Source organism: Perognathus longimembris, chromosome 12 (genome assembly GCF_023159225.1).
Source record: "Perognathus longimembris pacificus isolate PPM17 chromosome 12, ASM2315922v1, whole genome shotgun sequence".
Taxonomy (NCBI): domain Eukaryota; kingdom Metazoa; phylum Chordata; class Mammalia; order Rodentia; family Heteromyidae; genus Perognathus; species Perognathus longimembris.
In genome coordinates this window covers 52,794,659-52,810,447 of record NC_063172.1, presented here as the reverse complement: position 1 = coordinate 52,810,447, position 15,789 = coordinate 52,794,659, and the positions used below count along the sequence as shown (strand labels likewise).

Genomic DNA, 15,789 nt, shown 5'->3' with positions numbered 1-15,789 from the left:
TAAATTTTGAAGAAAAGAAACTCATTCCTTTTTAACACAGGACAGTTATAAAGGTAGTCTAAAAGACACTGGGGTTATATGTTGAGATTATGTGACCCCTAAGTATGCCCTAGTGCACTCCAAAAATTATTTTAGAACAATTTTTTCCACATGAATATCTACTGAGTATAGCTAACTATAAAATAGAAAATAATCTTCAAGAAAAGTGAGAATATTCAAAACTTTCTTTGTAAGTAGAGTAGCTTCTAATGCTAAACTAGTGAAAGGAAGCATGCTAAATATTATACTAAATCCTACTCATTTTGAAATTAAAATTCATTACTCTAAACTTATTTTTGTTTCCCTCTAACCCATTATCTATACATGCCAGTCTCACTAAATACAAAGAAAGCCCATGCATAGACTACAAACGTCCCAATTGTGGCCTTGCCTTTTAGTTTATGTGTATCCAGAGCACTGATCCCATTTTACATGAATCTGCCTCCCATCTAGTCAAAAGGACAGTGAAGAAACTAACAGTGCAATAGAAATCTACAGCACACACAGCTCACAGAGCACAAAGCAAACACTGCATGTTGGGGAGATGAAAGCCTAAAGGTGGGGTGCTTATTTCATTTCTCTTTAAGACTCATTTAAAAAAGCACAGGTATTACAATGAGACTAGAACTAATCCATACTAATATATATTAGTTAAGAATCAATTTCTGATCATCTCTCCTCATTTTGTTCTGTTCCTATTATATTTATCAGCTTTTAACTTGCAAATGTATAGTATTTATCAAAAATATTTATTGATTTTTATAAATGCTGTTTAGTTTAAATACGATTTATCAATTTCAAACATTTATTACTTAAAATATTTCCTTCCTCATCCCTAACCGTAATATTAATCATGCAAAGGCATTATTTTCTACCTGTTTTGTGCATTAGTGCAACCACTGTACCTCGAATAATGTCTTTCTATGGTTGTTGGTAATTTCTAAAGGACTTGGAAATTGCCAAAGATTGCAAAAACATTTTATCTACATTTACATGTTTTAGGGGAAAAAAAGCCGGTTAACTTAAATGAAACATCCACTTGGTAAAGATAATATAAAAAGGTAAAATTAGTCAACTGAGGAACTAAGTCAGGAAAGATAGATGAGGAGACCTGGAACTTTTTTTTAACAAGTATCAAGCCAGGCTCAGAAATTAAAGTCTGGAAGCAAAACGAAAAGGTAGATCAGTTCCTCTTCTAGCACACTTCCTTTTTAATGTTAAGCTTAAAATACAGAATGGGCTATCTAAATCTTCTTTCTCCTTTGAAATGGAGAACTCAGAAGGAGCACAGACAGAGGAATGAAAGGCATAACTGAAAAAAAGAAGTCCTCAAGATAACCTGTGTTTTAGGTAGGACTTAGTCATCTTGCTTGTAAAGTGGCAAAGGAAGAAAAAGAAAAGCTACAGAGAAGAACAGCCATTGTGAGTCTTTAACTCTCATATGCTATGGGGGGGGGGGGAGGAAATGTTCTCTCTCTTTTCTATTTCTGCCTACTGTCTCCCTGTTATACTAAAATAGATCCTTGCAAAACTTTTACCTTATGGGTCTTTCCTTTGTCTGAAATTCTTTCCACATGTGGATCTCAAGGACTCGTGATTTTTCATGGAAGCCAAGGAAGCCTCATCTATTGCCTGATAACAAGACCATAACTCACATATTTGAGTAGTGAGGACATGAGGACAAGTTTATGATAGACTTGATTGTGGGAATTCCCTTCAGCTGGTTTTACACTTTTTAATTGTATCTATTATACTACACATGCAGAAGTGTCTGTAATGCTTAGATTAGGGAATCTGGGATTGAAAAGCTGGTAAGATCGAGCTGAGGTATGCTTGTATAAAGATGAGCTACCCGGGAAGTCATTTGGAAACCTGTTTTCTTTCCTGAGTGCTGGGATTACAAATGGACACATCATGCCAGCTCCAGATTGTCAGCATCTGAGGTGACTCCATAACCCTAATTTCCCCTCAACACATAGATAAGACTGTTTTATCCTGGTCAGCAAAGTGGGATTCTAACCCACGGCCAGACTGTTGGTGGGACTCTAACCCACTGTGGAAATTGTTTTATTGTGAATTCAAAGCAGATTCCAAGATGCTCAGTTACTTGAGCTAGGATTTTATTAACCACACAGTGTATCCACTCTGCCATCTGGGGAGTGGAAATGTAGCCCGAAGCTTTGGCAGGGCTGACTTTTTAAAGGCAAAAATCATGTGTTCCACACACGTGGTCAGGTGAGTTAGGCAAAGCAAGCAAGCAAGATGTACAGAAGCAGAATTGGCAGTCTGATTACAAACAGCAATTACAATTCCTTAAACTCTGATTAACAAAGCAATCAAAGAAACAAGTCATTCAGGCAAGCAAAATACTCTCTTTGTTCAATTCTTGGTTCTAGGTATGACTGGTATTTACCATAAATCTCTCTTTCTGGAACTTCCCCTAAACTAAAACATGTAAACTGGTCTTCCTCATTCTTTCTTTTACAAAGGTCAAGCAGTTCTAGGTCAAGCTGTTTTTGGCCCCTGTTATTTGGTTTAGGTTTGCCCTTCCCCAGGCCCACTAACTTGTTTAAGCCTGATGCTTCTAGGGACTAAGAAAAGAGAGGCTCCGTACACCTTTCACTTGGTTGGCACAAAGACAAGATATAAGAAGGAGCTACTTTATCAAAATTTTTCTTTTTATATGAATTTCTCCTAAAACTTGAATAGTTTGATGTCAACCACATTTTTCCCTTTTAGAACAGACATTTGGATCTCTGAAGTTTAAAACTGTTAGAAAATAGCTTTATTGATTAGATAATAAAATCTAAAACAGAAATTAGAAGATAAATTGGAACTTTAATTGATTCTACCTTAATTTGTTGGATGAAATGTGATGATAACTTTGGCCTATTAAAGGTAATTAGATTTGGTTTAGGACCTAAATAGGGAAATTTAAAGTTTTCTAGGTAAGGATAATATAATGTGTCTTGCTTGATTTAAAACAGGCAATAAGTTTCCCATTATACATGAACCCAAAATTAAGATCCTTATCAGTCCCTTGTTGCATGGTTTCATAGCCTTGTTTAGTTTTTGTCTGGACTCTCAACTCTATGAGCATTAAGGGACATCAACATTTACTGCCTCTGTCTGGAATAATTTTTGCTTCCCTTGTAACTTCAAAAATGACTGCCAATATTTGAGACTTAGCTAAAATATTCCTAAGGCAGGCAGGCAGACAGCTGGATCTCTGACTTGAAGTAATCCACTTTATAGCACTGAATTAAGGCTGTGACTTACATTAGAATTTGATCAACATGTTCTCTTCATTAAAGTGTGAACAGCCTGGGCTGAGGTCAGCCAGACACTTCATCATTTTCCCAACACATCCCTGGCCCAGGGAGTATGTTTGTGAACATGTATGAAAAATAGCTGGAATAACCAAGCCGTGTTATTCCAGCCTATGGTAGGATCCAAGATGAGGGAGAGTCATACAGTTCTGCACGAGGAAGCACAGATATCCAAACACCCTTCATCCCAATATGTAGTGCCCTTTGTTCAAAGCGTAACTGTTATGGCAGCTAACTTTTGCAGGCACAAGGTTATGAGCCCCATCTAAATCTTTGGAGAAGGATCTAAAAGATGTTTTGAAACTATGACTGTGAAATAAAACCAAACAAATGACAGTATTCTGTTAGAGCACAGGGAATCTTGCGAAATAAATCTTTTTGGTTTAATATTTTTATTATAGAAAATAAAAAGATATATGGAACTCTAGATTGCTCTTCCACCTAGAATAATAGAGAAGATATAAGCAGATTCCAGCCAAGTAATTCTGGTTCAAAGCTTAAATGTACAAGTAGAGGGACCATCTAGAAAACACCCCTTAAAGACAGTGGGAGAGGGGCTGGGGATATGGCCTAGTGGCAAGAGTGCTTGCCTCGTATACATGAGGCCCTGGGTTCAATTCTCCAGCACCACATATACAGAAAATGGCCAGAAGTGGCGCTGTGGCTCAAGAGGCAGAGTGCTAGCCTTGAGCAAAAAGAAGCCAGGGACAGTGCTCAGGCCCTGAATCCAAGCCCCAGGACTGGCCAAAAAAAAAAAAAAAAAAAAAAGACAGTGGGAGAAAAATCATCTGAGAATCATTATGAACTACCAGAATCACCTACTTTGGTCTTTCTCATATATGATATGACTGTCTTTATAGAACAGTCTCCAATAGTCATTCCATAGAAACAAATGACAGATCAGAGCTTGCTCAGGTTGAAGTAGAAGAGGATGGTCAAAACTGATTATAAAGGATGTGGGATATCTTCTTGAGGTGAGGAAACAGCCTAAAACTACACTGGTGCATGAGAGGTATGGCTCAGTGGCAGATCCCTGCATAGCAAGCATAAGGCCTCAGTTATCAAAAACAAGCCTCAATGAGAAATAAATGAATAAAACTGATTGAACTATGATTACTTATATCTGTGAAGATACATAATATTATTGAATTGTCTTTTCAAATGAAAATTTTCTAGGGATCTTAACTGATTCTTGGGATTAATCTGTAATCATGAAATTAAGCTTGAATATCTGTCTGTGAAAGTTCTGTGTTTATACTGGAAAGTGGAGCCAGACTGAAGTCAAAAGAATCCACAGTGGAAGGATGAGATAAATACAGATGCATGTATCTACTTCTATCAAAGCGTGATGTTTATAGGCTTGCATTCTAATTCCTGATAAATGTTAAATCTGGGATTAATATAGTCACTTTGACAGAAGACCTTGATTTATTAGATTTGGTGCTACTTATACTTTTCTCCTGACATTAAGAAATTGCTCCCTTAATTCTGGCCTTTCTTACCCGAAGAAAGAGGATTTGTACCCCCACTGCCTTTACAGTGACTGTAATGAAAGCCAAGGCTATCATGTACTGCAATGCAAATCCTAGATGTTACCTGTGATGAAATGGTGAATTTCAGGATGCTCCAGATTAGGGGGATAGACACATGGATGCAAGTCTTCCAGAAGGGCCAGGGGGAAGGAGAATTAGACGCTCAGATCTGAGAGAAAAGCTAGTTAATGCTGGTGGGAACAGAGATGCTCTGGGAACCTGCTTGGCAGGGTCAATGTGCATAGATGGAGATGGCCCCCAGGACAATGCAGACTACACCAGAGAGCCTGATATATTATCTGACATTTTAAAGGAAGCAATGCTGGTATGAGAGCAGAGAGCATATATACTAGTAGTTTAAGGTGCTTTGGTCTAGATGTGGCTTTTGTAAATAGAAGAGCTTGATTTCCTATTGAAAGACAACCAAAACATGAAACTAATACAAGTGGAGAAAAAACATACGTGTTTGAATTCTGAAACATGTTTTGAACAAGACTGAATAATGATAACACCCAGATCACAAAAATGACCCACAATTATAGTGTATATGAGGATGCCCACAAAAGACAAACAAAAATACGTTTGTACTCTCCAGCCTTTATCATACAAGGCTTTATGCACAAGTTGCAAACATACCTTAGACAGCCTCTAATGCCAGCAGAAGGGTGATACCTGCTCTCCTTGAGGTTCTGGTACAGGGGATTGCATTATAAGATCATTTAAAGATAATAGTGGACTACATATTTGTATATGTCACATCTCCAAATTTCATCTCTGTAATTCTGCTTCCGTTACCCATTTGGTTATAGTAGGTGCTTAAGATCTGAAGATTGAGAGAAGCCCAAAACCAGACCAAGCAGACAAATCTGAGACTATCTCCAATCAACCATCAATAAGTTCTAGTGGAGGTATGGCTCAAGCAGTAAAGATTCAGCTTTGAGTGAAAAAGTTAAGCATGTAGCCCTGAGTTCAAGCTTCAGAACTCCCTCCTAATCCCTTGACACCTCCTTACAAAAGGAACAACAACAGCAACAAAAACCATCAATAGAGAAAGGAACATGGTGAAGAGGAGGCTGCTCTTTGTTGAGCACAGGACTCAGAGGGTTCTATGCACATATGTCAGTCTGGGTAGACCTGCTCTGTGGGCAGCCATCTTGCAGCCAGGACAGCAGCATCACAGCCATCCTCTGAGCTCAGAGGTCACTGCCTCTGTTTCTCTTTTGATCTTGTTCAGAATAGACCTGCATACGCCAGTTTTCCTTTTCATGCTACATAAATTTTTATATAAAATGATAATAATTTAGCCATTTAAAAGATTAGTGAATCTAAGAAGATAAATCAGAGATTCACATATAAATCTCAATGTAACCTATGCTAAAAGTTTTAGCAGTGTTCCACATTGAGTGTTTGGTATGTCTGCACATCATATAAAATAGTATGACTTTCAAAGCAGATTCTCAAATTTTGGAAGAAATCTCAATAATTGAAGTCAAAGTTTCTTAAGTTAAAAAAATAGAATAACACTAGATAGCATTTGGAGAGAAAAGAAATGGGATCTCTAAAAATGATAACAAAAATTAAATCCAGCCAGGCACTAGTGGCTTATACCTATAATTCTAGCTACACAGGAGGCTGAGATCTGAGGGTCAAAATATGACACTAGACTGGGCATGAAGTCCATAAGACTCATATCTCTAATTAACTAAAAAGCCAGAAGTAGAGCTGTAGCTCAAGTGGCACAACACTAACTTTGAACAAAAAAGTTCAGGGACAGCACCCAAGCCCTGAGTTCAAGCCCCAGAACCAACACTAAAAAAATAAATAAATAAATACAACACATTTTCTTTTTAATTTCTGTTGTTTTCTTCTTATTCTGTGGAAATTTTTAGATAACAACTCTCCTGAATGTGTCCTATATCATGTTCTAATGTTAGCTTTTCAACAGAAGATACCAAAGTCCAGAATTAAAGCCACATGCTCCAAGCCACCAGCACATGGAGGTTCCAGACATTTTCATATTGTCTCTGGTGAGAGGAAGGTCTAAAGCTACAAGCCAATGGTCTGGGGCTACAGAGAGGGGAAGAACATGAAGAATGTGTGGACACTGGTAGCCACTATCCTGATGATGCCTTACCTACAGCCATCAAGGCACTCAGGAAAGCATTCAGATAAATTTGCAGAGACATCTTCCTTGCAGTATTGCTTATCAGCCTCTACAGCTGGGACTGCAATATGAATGGTGACGATTATCCTATACACAGGCACTGAAGCCACCAAGGCAGAGAAGCCCATGGCAGTTGGTTAGCAGACCACAGAGCCAAGTGACTGCTTTGGTATCCAGAGTGCATGTTTGTTTTGTTCTGTTTTTTTTCAGTCTTGGAGCTTGAACTCAGGGTCTGAGCATTGTCCCTGGCTTCTTTTTGCTCAAGGCTAGCACTCTACCACTTGAGCCACAGCGCTACTTCCGGCTTTTTCTATATATGTGGTGCTGAGGAATCGAACCCAGGGCTTCATGTATATGAGGCAAGCACTTTACCACTTGGCATGTTCCCATCCCCCAGAGTGCATGTTAAAGTATTTCAGCATTTAGTAACCTGAGAGTACGTTCTATTACCCTTCTGTTTATAAAAGTTAATTTTAAAAAGTTTATAAAAAAGAGGACTTTAAGAAGGCCAGGATGGGTCCTGCCTATCTTACTTGCTAATAAGGATGCTGAGATTTGATGGTCCCTATTACTAAAGGCCAAACCAAGTGGGAGAATTTGTAAAATTCATATCTCCAGTTAACCAGCAATAATTTATAAATAGATTTGTGGCTCAAATGGTATAGCACTACTGAAAAAGCTAAGGGACAGAACTCAGGTCCTGTGTTCCAGGCCCACTAATGGCACAGGACAAAATGAAAGAAGTAGTTGGAAAGTTAAAATGAGTGTCTCTGTTTTTTGACTCAAGTTAAATAAATTTACTCCAAGACATGTTGGGATCTTGACTATGAGTGAATTTCTTCTCATTTATTTAACATACCACCTTCCTCCCATCTCTAATGAGACCTTAAGAGTTTAATACTTCTCACTACAAAACCTCCCATATAAGTAGTAGTAATTATTACTTAAGTGGAAAAATTAAAGCTAAATTTTTATATATATTCATGTGCATGTTAGTTCAAAATTGCTCCTAAAAATAAATAAACGATTCAACATTAAAGTGTTAATTCTGCACTGAGCCTGGAGTGATTTCTAAACGTTTACTATATATACATATATTTCAAAAGTATCATATCTAAAGAAACTAGTACTAATAAACACAATAATTTATCTAAGTCATATATGACCATAAAGGAAATTATAAAGCAATATTGATATTCAAAATTTAAAAAAATGCAAATTTGATCTACATAACCAGAAAGAAAAATAGCTCCAAAAACAGAAAACTTTGAGCTGGCTGCTGGTGGCTCAAACCTATAATTCTAGCTACTTAGAAAGTTGAGATCTGAGGAACGAAAAGTCTTGGAGATTGTTGTCTCAAATTAACCACCAAATATCAGAAGTGGATCTATGGCTCAATTTGGGGTAGAGTGATAGCCTTGAGCAAAAAATGCCAAGTGGGAACATGACCCTGAATTTAAGAATCTGGTGCTGACATTAGTACTAGCACATACACATGCACACACACACACACACACACACACACACACACATGCACACACACACACATACACACACACACACACACCATAGCACACAAAACAAGAAAGGGAAAGCAAAATTCTAAAAGTGAGAAATGACTACTAAGAAATACAAAGTGAGATATGGTAAAGCAATAAACCAAATTAATTCTAAATAAAAATACCATTATTCATTTTCTGGTTATATCATACTATATGGCACTTGTCATGGTTCAAATATCATATCTGTGGCAAATATTTTTGTAAGTACAGACTTATTTAATCCTAAAAATTATAGTATTATGATGTATAGTAGATGATGTATAGTAGATGTATAGTAGATGATGAATTTATTAGATTGAAATTATTGGGTTAGAAAATTTGTGATGCTTTAACAAAAAACACTTAAGGTTTATGAACCATTTAAACTGTGGCCTTTCCATACAAGTGTGTTACAGAGAAGCAACTCTAAGTAGATAGCAGAAGGACCAAACAGCAATAAACAAACTCTCCTCTGAAGTGGAATCAGGAACTGAGTAAGGAAATACAGAAGTCTGAAATAAATGAACTGAATATTGACAATTAGGCTTGAGTCTTAGACTTTGTAGTAATTTAAGTATTACCTTTAAACTACTTCACAGTACTCTCCATAAACATTGTGGCTAAGAGTAAAAGAAAACAATAAACTATCAAGGTAATAGTAACAAGTAGAGTAATTTTAAAACATATTTCTAAATTAATGCTTCAGAAGCAACAGAGACAAAACAATGCATAGGTAACATTCTCATCAGTGACATAATAAGTGCACATTGATCTCTATTTTAGCTCATTTCCAGAGAGTTGACTAGAGTTGATTGATATTCACAATTTTTTTCTTTTTTCATCGAACAAGAAGCCATAACTTTATTAATGATAGAAACAGTACAAATTTCAAACCAAGCTTCAGTTACCCTCTTGAAACACAGACACACACAAAAAAGGTCCTTGTTTTCATATGGTTACAATTTTAATTCCATTATAGCATTTACAATATCATTACTATTATTCTTCAGGGCTCGGACTGCCTTTGCTCTTGATACATTTGTTTGTGACATGACAAAGTCTATGTGCTTACCTTCCACACCAGTTTCATCAACCTCTTCCTCTTCACTCTCCTCTTGTACAGTTGGAGTCTGTGTGTTTTCTTGAATGTTTCAGATAGCTTCACCTAGAACTTTGAATTTCTCAGCTGTTGCTAACTGTGCTTGCTGAGATAAGTCCTCAATCTTGGCTTCCCCAAAAACTATTTAGGTATCTGAAGCTGGGTTCTTGTAGACATCTGGTTTTGTGATGACAAAGATATTCTTAGATTTCCAGAAAGCGACTCTAGTAACTCCTGTAACTTGTCAAAGACCCAGTTTGGACACAGCCTTTTGTGCCTTCTTTTCACTCTGACTCTGTTTTGCTTTACTGACTGGTTCTTCATCAATTTCTGCTGCTGCTGACATTTGGGCTCGTTGTGTGACTTTTTGTGCAAAATCTTGTTCCTCGAGCTCTGATACGGATTCATCACTGTCAGATTCTGTTCCAGACCCTGTCTCAGTCTGTGGCTATGGCAACTCCTGCTCTGTAGCAGGGATAGTTTCTGTGGCTTCACTGGGCATTTATGTGAAGGATGAGGAGCCAAGATGCTGGCAGAGAGAGACCTGAGTACCATCTTCTTTTTGAGCATACAAAACTGAATCTAGTTAAGACATTTTTAAATGTGTCTTTGAGATGTAGAATGGTTTGCACTCTATGTAAGAAAATGCCTAAACCAAGAATGCCTGAGCCAAGTTAACTTTCACTTATGAATAAAGAGATGTAAGTTTGCTAAGGGCATTAAGGTTTTTGGGTTAACCCTTCAATATTTACATAATGTCCTCTGCTTTTAAAAATTCTCTTCTATTCCAGTGAGGATATACTGCTATTTTAGTCCATCTCTAGTGGTCCATGAGATTCAGAAATAAAGATGTTACAATGTTACAATAAATAAACTTGACATTGAAAGAAGAGATGTATGGATTTTTTAAATAAAAGTTAAACAAAAAGATGTACATAATACAATGAATTCAGCAGTATAATATGACTATGCTTGCTCTCAGATTGGTGACATGAAAGTTAAGTCTTGTTCCATTCATTGTGGGCCAATATTTTATACACTGCTGGGTAGAAAGAAAACATGTAATATCATATACAATATTTAAGAAGAAACCAGACAATGAAAGCTAATATGCTATATTCAATGACAGGTCTGGAGAAGCTCCCAAAACCTTTCCTAAAATATGTAATAAAAAGATTAGGAATCTATAGTTCCATGAGAACAAACCTACTTTACAACCCACATGAACTAGTGAGAAGCTTGCTACACATCCATCCTTGTCTACTTATGAACTAGAAAACAATGGAATAGACAGAAGTCTGGCCATTAGGCTCAGCCTAGGTGAGTACAGACTGAAAAGATGGCTACCTTGATGCTCAGTCCGAATCCTCCAACTGTCTGTCTTCTGATGGTCACCGTTCTTTCCTGAAAAACAGTATTTTTAAGAATGATTAAACATTTTTACACTCTGGGTTGGGCTTTTTTTTCTTCAAAAAGAAGAAAAAAAGAACAGGAAAAAAATCTTGGTATCATGGAGGATTAAAATATTGCAATTAATGAAATGTTTTATACTTTTAAAATTAAAATTCAGTAACTGACAAAATGAAAGGAATTACTTAGTTATTAAATTTATAAATTCTGAAAAGTTAAGTCCTTATCACATATATTTGGGACATATGTTTTTTATTTACTTTCATTATCATGTTGTATATTCTAATCTAATAAATGGCAAACTTTTGGTAATGTATCAGTCAGCCAAGATCAAAGGCAAGTATGCCAAGGTCAAAGGCAAGTATGCATTAGGACAATCTCTGTTTCTGCCCTCAGAGTCATCATATTTGTGATCTGAGAACTGAACAACACATTGCCAATCACAGCATATGAGAGATTCACACCAGGTCTCCAGTGCTCAGGCTGGTCACAGGTGGCTCATGCCTGTAATACTAGCTACTTAGGAGGATGTGATCTGAGGATTGAGGTTCAAAGCCAGCCTAGTCAGGAAAGTCTATGAGACTTTTTTCTCCAATTAACCACCAGAAAACTGGAAGTGGTACTGTAGCTCAAAGTGGTAAAGCACTAGCCTGAGCTGAAGACTGCAGGGACTACACCTAAGCCCAGAGTTCGGGCCCTACCACCAACTGACCAAAAAAAAATAAAAATCATTCATTAGCCTATTCAGGAAATGAATGATTAAACACATAAGAAATCATCAAAACCTTAACAAGTTTCAAAATCAGATTCCTTCTCTTTCTACAATGGAAAATAACTCAGTCACTAGTTCATGAATCTGAAAGTAAAAAAAAAATAAACCACCTCACAGATAATGGTGAGCATAAAGAGTCACATATGGATGTATGGAACATATCCTGTACCATTCCGCTAGAAAAGCCAGTGTTACTGTGCTTTAAAGCAGCCAACCTCACATAATTCATTCTCCAGAGGATTGCAGAAGCGGGAACACTGTGCCTATGGCCTGCCCCATTAACACTCATCTTCTTGAATCAAACAGCCGTTGATGTAGCTCTTGCCTTCCCTGACTTCAGGGCAGGGGTCATCAGGTGGTTCCCCTTCGCCATAGATGCCCACATTATTTAGCTTTGTTATCACTTTCTAGGAACAAATACTGTTCTCCTTATGGAAGAGTTCTTTTTTCCTTTCCTATTCTATAAGGACTATGCCAACTGCATAACACTATTAACAAACAAGAAAGAGACAATTTGAACTATGTATGCTTCTGATGGTTCTTGTGAACTATTTTAACACAGGTAAAAACTCATGATTCTGATGATATCACAAGGCTACTTTTTTCTTTGAAGCCAATATAATTTCTTTTTTTTTTTTTTTTTTTTTTTGGCCAGTCCTGGGGCTTGGACTCAGGACCTGAGTACTGTCCCTGGCTTCTTCTTGCTCAAGGCTAGCACTCTGCCACTTGAGCCACAGCGCCACTTCTGGCCATTTTCTGTATATGTGGTGCTGGGGAATCGAACCCAGAGCCTCATGGATACCAGGCAAGCACTCTTGCCACTAGGCCATATCCCCAGCCCCCCAATATAATTTCTTATTTGCAAAAAGCAAAATAATGTGCAGACAACATTGCCATGCTATAAATTAATAAATATTAGCTATTATTTATGATGAACTACAAAGTAAATCTTTTGGTGGAAATTAAGGTATATTCGATGCAAGTTGTATATGTAAATAACACTCAGTAATATAAATTCTCTTTACAGTATGCTGAGTAATTACAATAGTTTTAAAATAATGTATTGTAGTCTTGTAACCTTTGAAGCCATTAAAATGTCATTTGTATAATGTTTGTATATGTGTTATAACTTAGATAATACATGTTTTAAAACAGCTACTTAGAGGCTGGGGAAGGAAGATCAGAATTTCAAGGCCCACACAACTGAAGTTAAGAGATAATCTCTCTCAAAAGTTTGTACAAACTTAAACTGACATGTTGAGGCTAAATCCCTTTGTACAACCAGTTAAAGAAAATAAAAAGTAACTAAAACTATAAATAGGTAAATAAATAATATACTATGGAACATTACCACCTCCCAAAAAATTACTGAACAAAAGAGCTATAGGCATTGGTCAAGTGGTAACACATTTTCATGAAGTCCAATGTTGAATCAACACTCACATACACACACACACACACACATTGCTTTTGCAATCATATAATTGCACACATATACATATATATACTTGTACATATATGTGTTATATATAACTGCAATATTGTATAATGCAAATATAACTGCATACAAAAATTCCAGATTGAAGTAAACTACTATTTTAAATGTCATTTTATTGGACAGGATAAGAACAAGTTGTTAAAATTAGTTACTTTGTTGGGCACCAATATCTTGCTACTTTAATTTTTGCTAGTCAGAGGCTAAGACTCCAACCTTGAAGTCAAATTAGGCAGAAAAGTTCTTGAGATCCCATCCTCAAAATCACCAGAAAGAAGCTGGGCTATAGATTTAGCTCTTGTGGTAGCAACAGCTGAACAAGCACATACATATATATCCATATATATATATATATATACACACATATATATGTATGTATATATATATATATATAGTATAGAGAGAGAAAGAGAGAGATTGAAGCCAGAAAAACTACCAATGACGTAAATCTCTACAATTTAATATGTTTGGCAAAACTAACAGGCCTTGTGAGCCATTTCCACAGTTATAGAACGTGACAAAATATTTCCGAGAAGCTACTAAGGCTTGATATTGAGAAAGATGCCACCAGATAGTAGAAATTTGATGCCTATTGAGACAAATAATCTGGTCCTTCTAGATAAGGATTCCTATGTAAGAATGATTTACATGTCTAATATGTTACTGCCTCACTTTTAAATACGTAGAGCGTTAAGTCTTTCAAATCCTGAAAAGTTTTGGTAGGAACAAGTGATTAAATACTGACACCAACTGTTTTTTGAACCTTCCAATGAAACCAAAGTTTGTGAATGTCAGGAACTATATCCTTAATTCTTTTCTGTAAGGATTAAACATTCCATTGAGTCTTGGGAAATGAATGGGTTGGAAACTCTTTTGAGCTTCCCTAACCTAAAACTCTGCATCAAAGGAAATGCTTTACAATTGGAAAACTCCTATACCTAGATTTCCTAGAAATCTCACCTCACCGTGCTGAGCAGGTGAGTTCCACTGCATTGTGGTCCAGTAACCTTTGTCCAGGAGCCTAGGGTTGTCCTCTGATAGCAACAGGGAGCACCATGGATGGTAAAGCTCTGTGGAATGCCTTCCCTGTTACCAGCAGGCTGCCTTCCCAGCTTCAGTGTGGAATATTTAAAACAAATTCCTAATCAGATAGAAAATTGCTGACACAGACAGAAGCTCTGGAAGTCAACAGAAAACTGACAAAACCTTCCAAGCAGCGTTTAAGTATGCACACATACACTTCTACACTCCCATACGTGTTCACACATACACCTCTTACACATAATTACAAATCTAACATCCCATAGTCACATGCATGCACATACATGCATGCATACCCTTCCCACCAATGCACACATATACACTTGCACAATCCTATACCCCAAACCTCTTCACACATGCGCACCCTCACACACAGTAACAAACCTACACCTGAATATACCCACATCCAAATAGATACCTGCATACTTACCCACACACATATATCTGCCCCAAACCCCATACCTTCATGAACACACAGACATAAACACATACCAAAATACCCCCATGGCATACTTGTGCTAACACGCATACACTGACAACACATACCCATCCTCTCTCCCAACCACAGCACAGCCTCCCCTCCATGTATCCATAGCACACACACTCACACCCACAACTTAAGCATGCCCACGCCCCCTTATACCCAAGCACATAGAACACACACGTACATAAGCATACTTGTGCATACACATATATTTTCACACTACCGCCCATATTCATGAACTCCTTTTTTTGCCAGTCCTGGGCCTTGGATTCAGGGCCTGAGCACTGTCCCTGGCTTCTTTTTGCTCGAGGCTAGCACTCTGCCACTTGAGTCACAGCACCACTTCTGGCCATTTTCTGTATATGTGGTGCTGGGGAATCGAACCCAGGGCTTCAAGTATACAAGGCAAGCCCACTAGGCCATATCCCCAGCCCCCTCATGAACTCCTTTCGACAGAAATGTGATCATGTAAATTAATTACTTGTGTTTTAAAAGGGTAACATTTAAATTGGTCACTAGACACATCAGGAAGTACGAATGGCAAACTCACAGCTGGGTGTCTGGCTGGACTCCCAGTTAGAGTTAACATTAATACATAACCTCTTTCTACTTCTCCACATCTAAGTCTTTACTCCCAACCCAAAAAACTCAGTGCAAGAAGCAAGTAGCACTAATGAAGTGATAACTTCTCCCTATAAAGCAAAGTAGCAGAACCGTTGGCCTGGCAAGCAAGTATCATCCTTTGGGAAAACAAGATGTTGTCTGTTGTTTTATGTTTTTGTTTTTATTTCTTCTGTTCCTAGGGCTTGAATTCTGTGTCTGGATGTTGCCCTGTGCTTTTTTTTTTTTTTTTTTTTGCCAGTCCTGGGCTTGGACTCAGGGC

General features: G+C 37.3%; 1 protein-coding gene and 1 pseudogene across 1 annotated transcript in view; both read right to left on the bottom strand.

Annotated features, from left to right (window-relative positions):
* The window catches only part of Sntg1 (syntrophin gamma 1), a 739,717-nt gene that overhangs the window by 263,279 nt on the left and 460,649 nt on the right, over window positions 1-15,789 (bottom strand). Inside the window, exon 4 of the mRNA XM_048358693.1 lies at window positions 11,052-11,108. Within this exon, the coding sequence (XP_048214650.1) occupies window positions 11,052-11,108 (57 nt within the window). The remainder of the gene's footprint in view (window positions 1-11,051; window positions 11,109-15,789) is intronic.
* On the bottom strand, window positions 9,450-10,206 carry LOC125360663 (annotated as a pseudogene).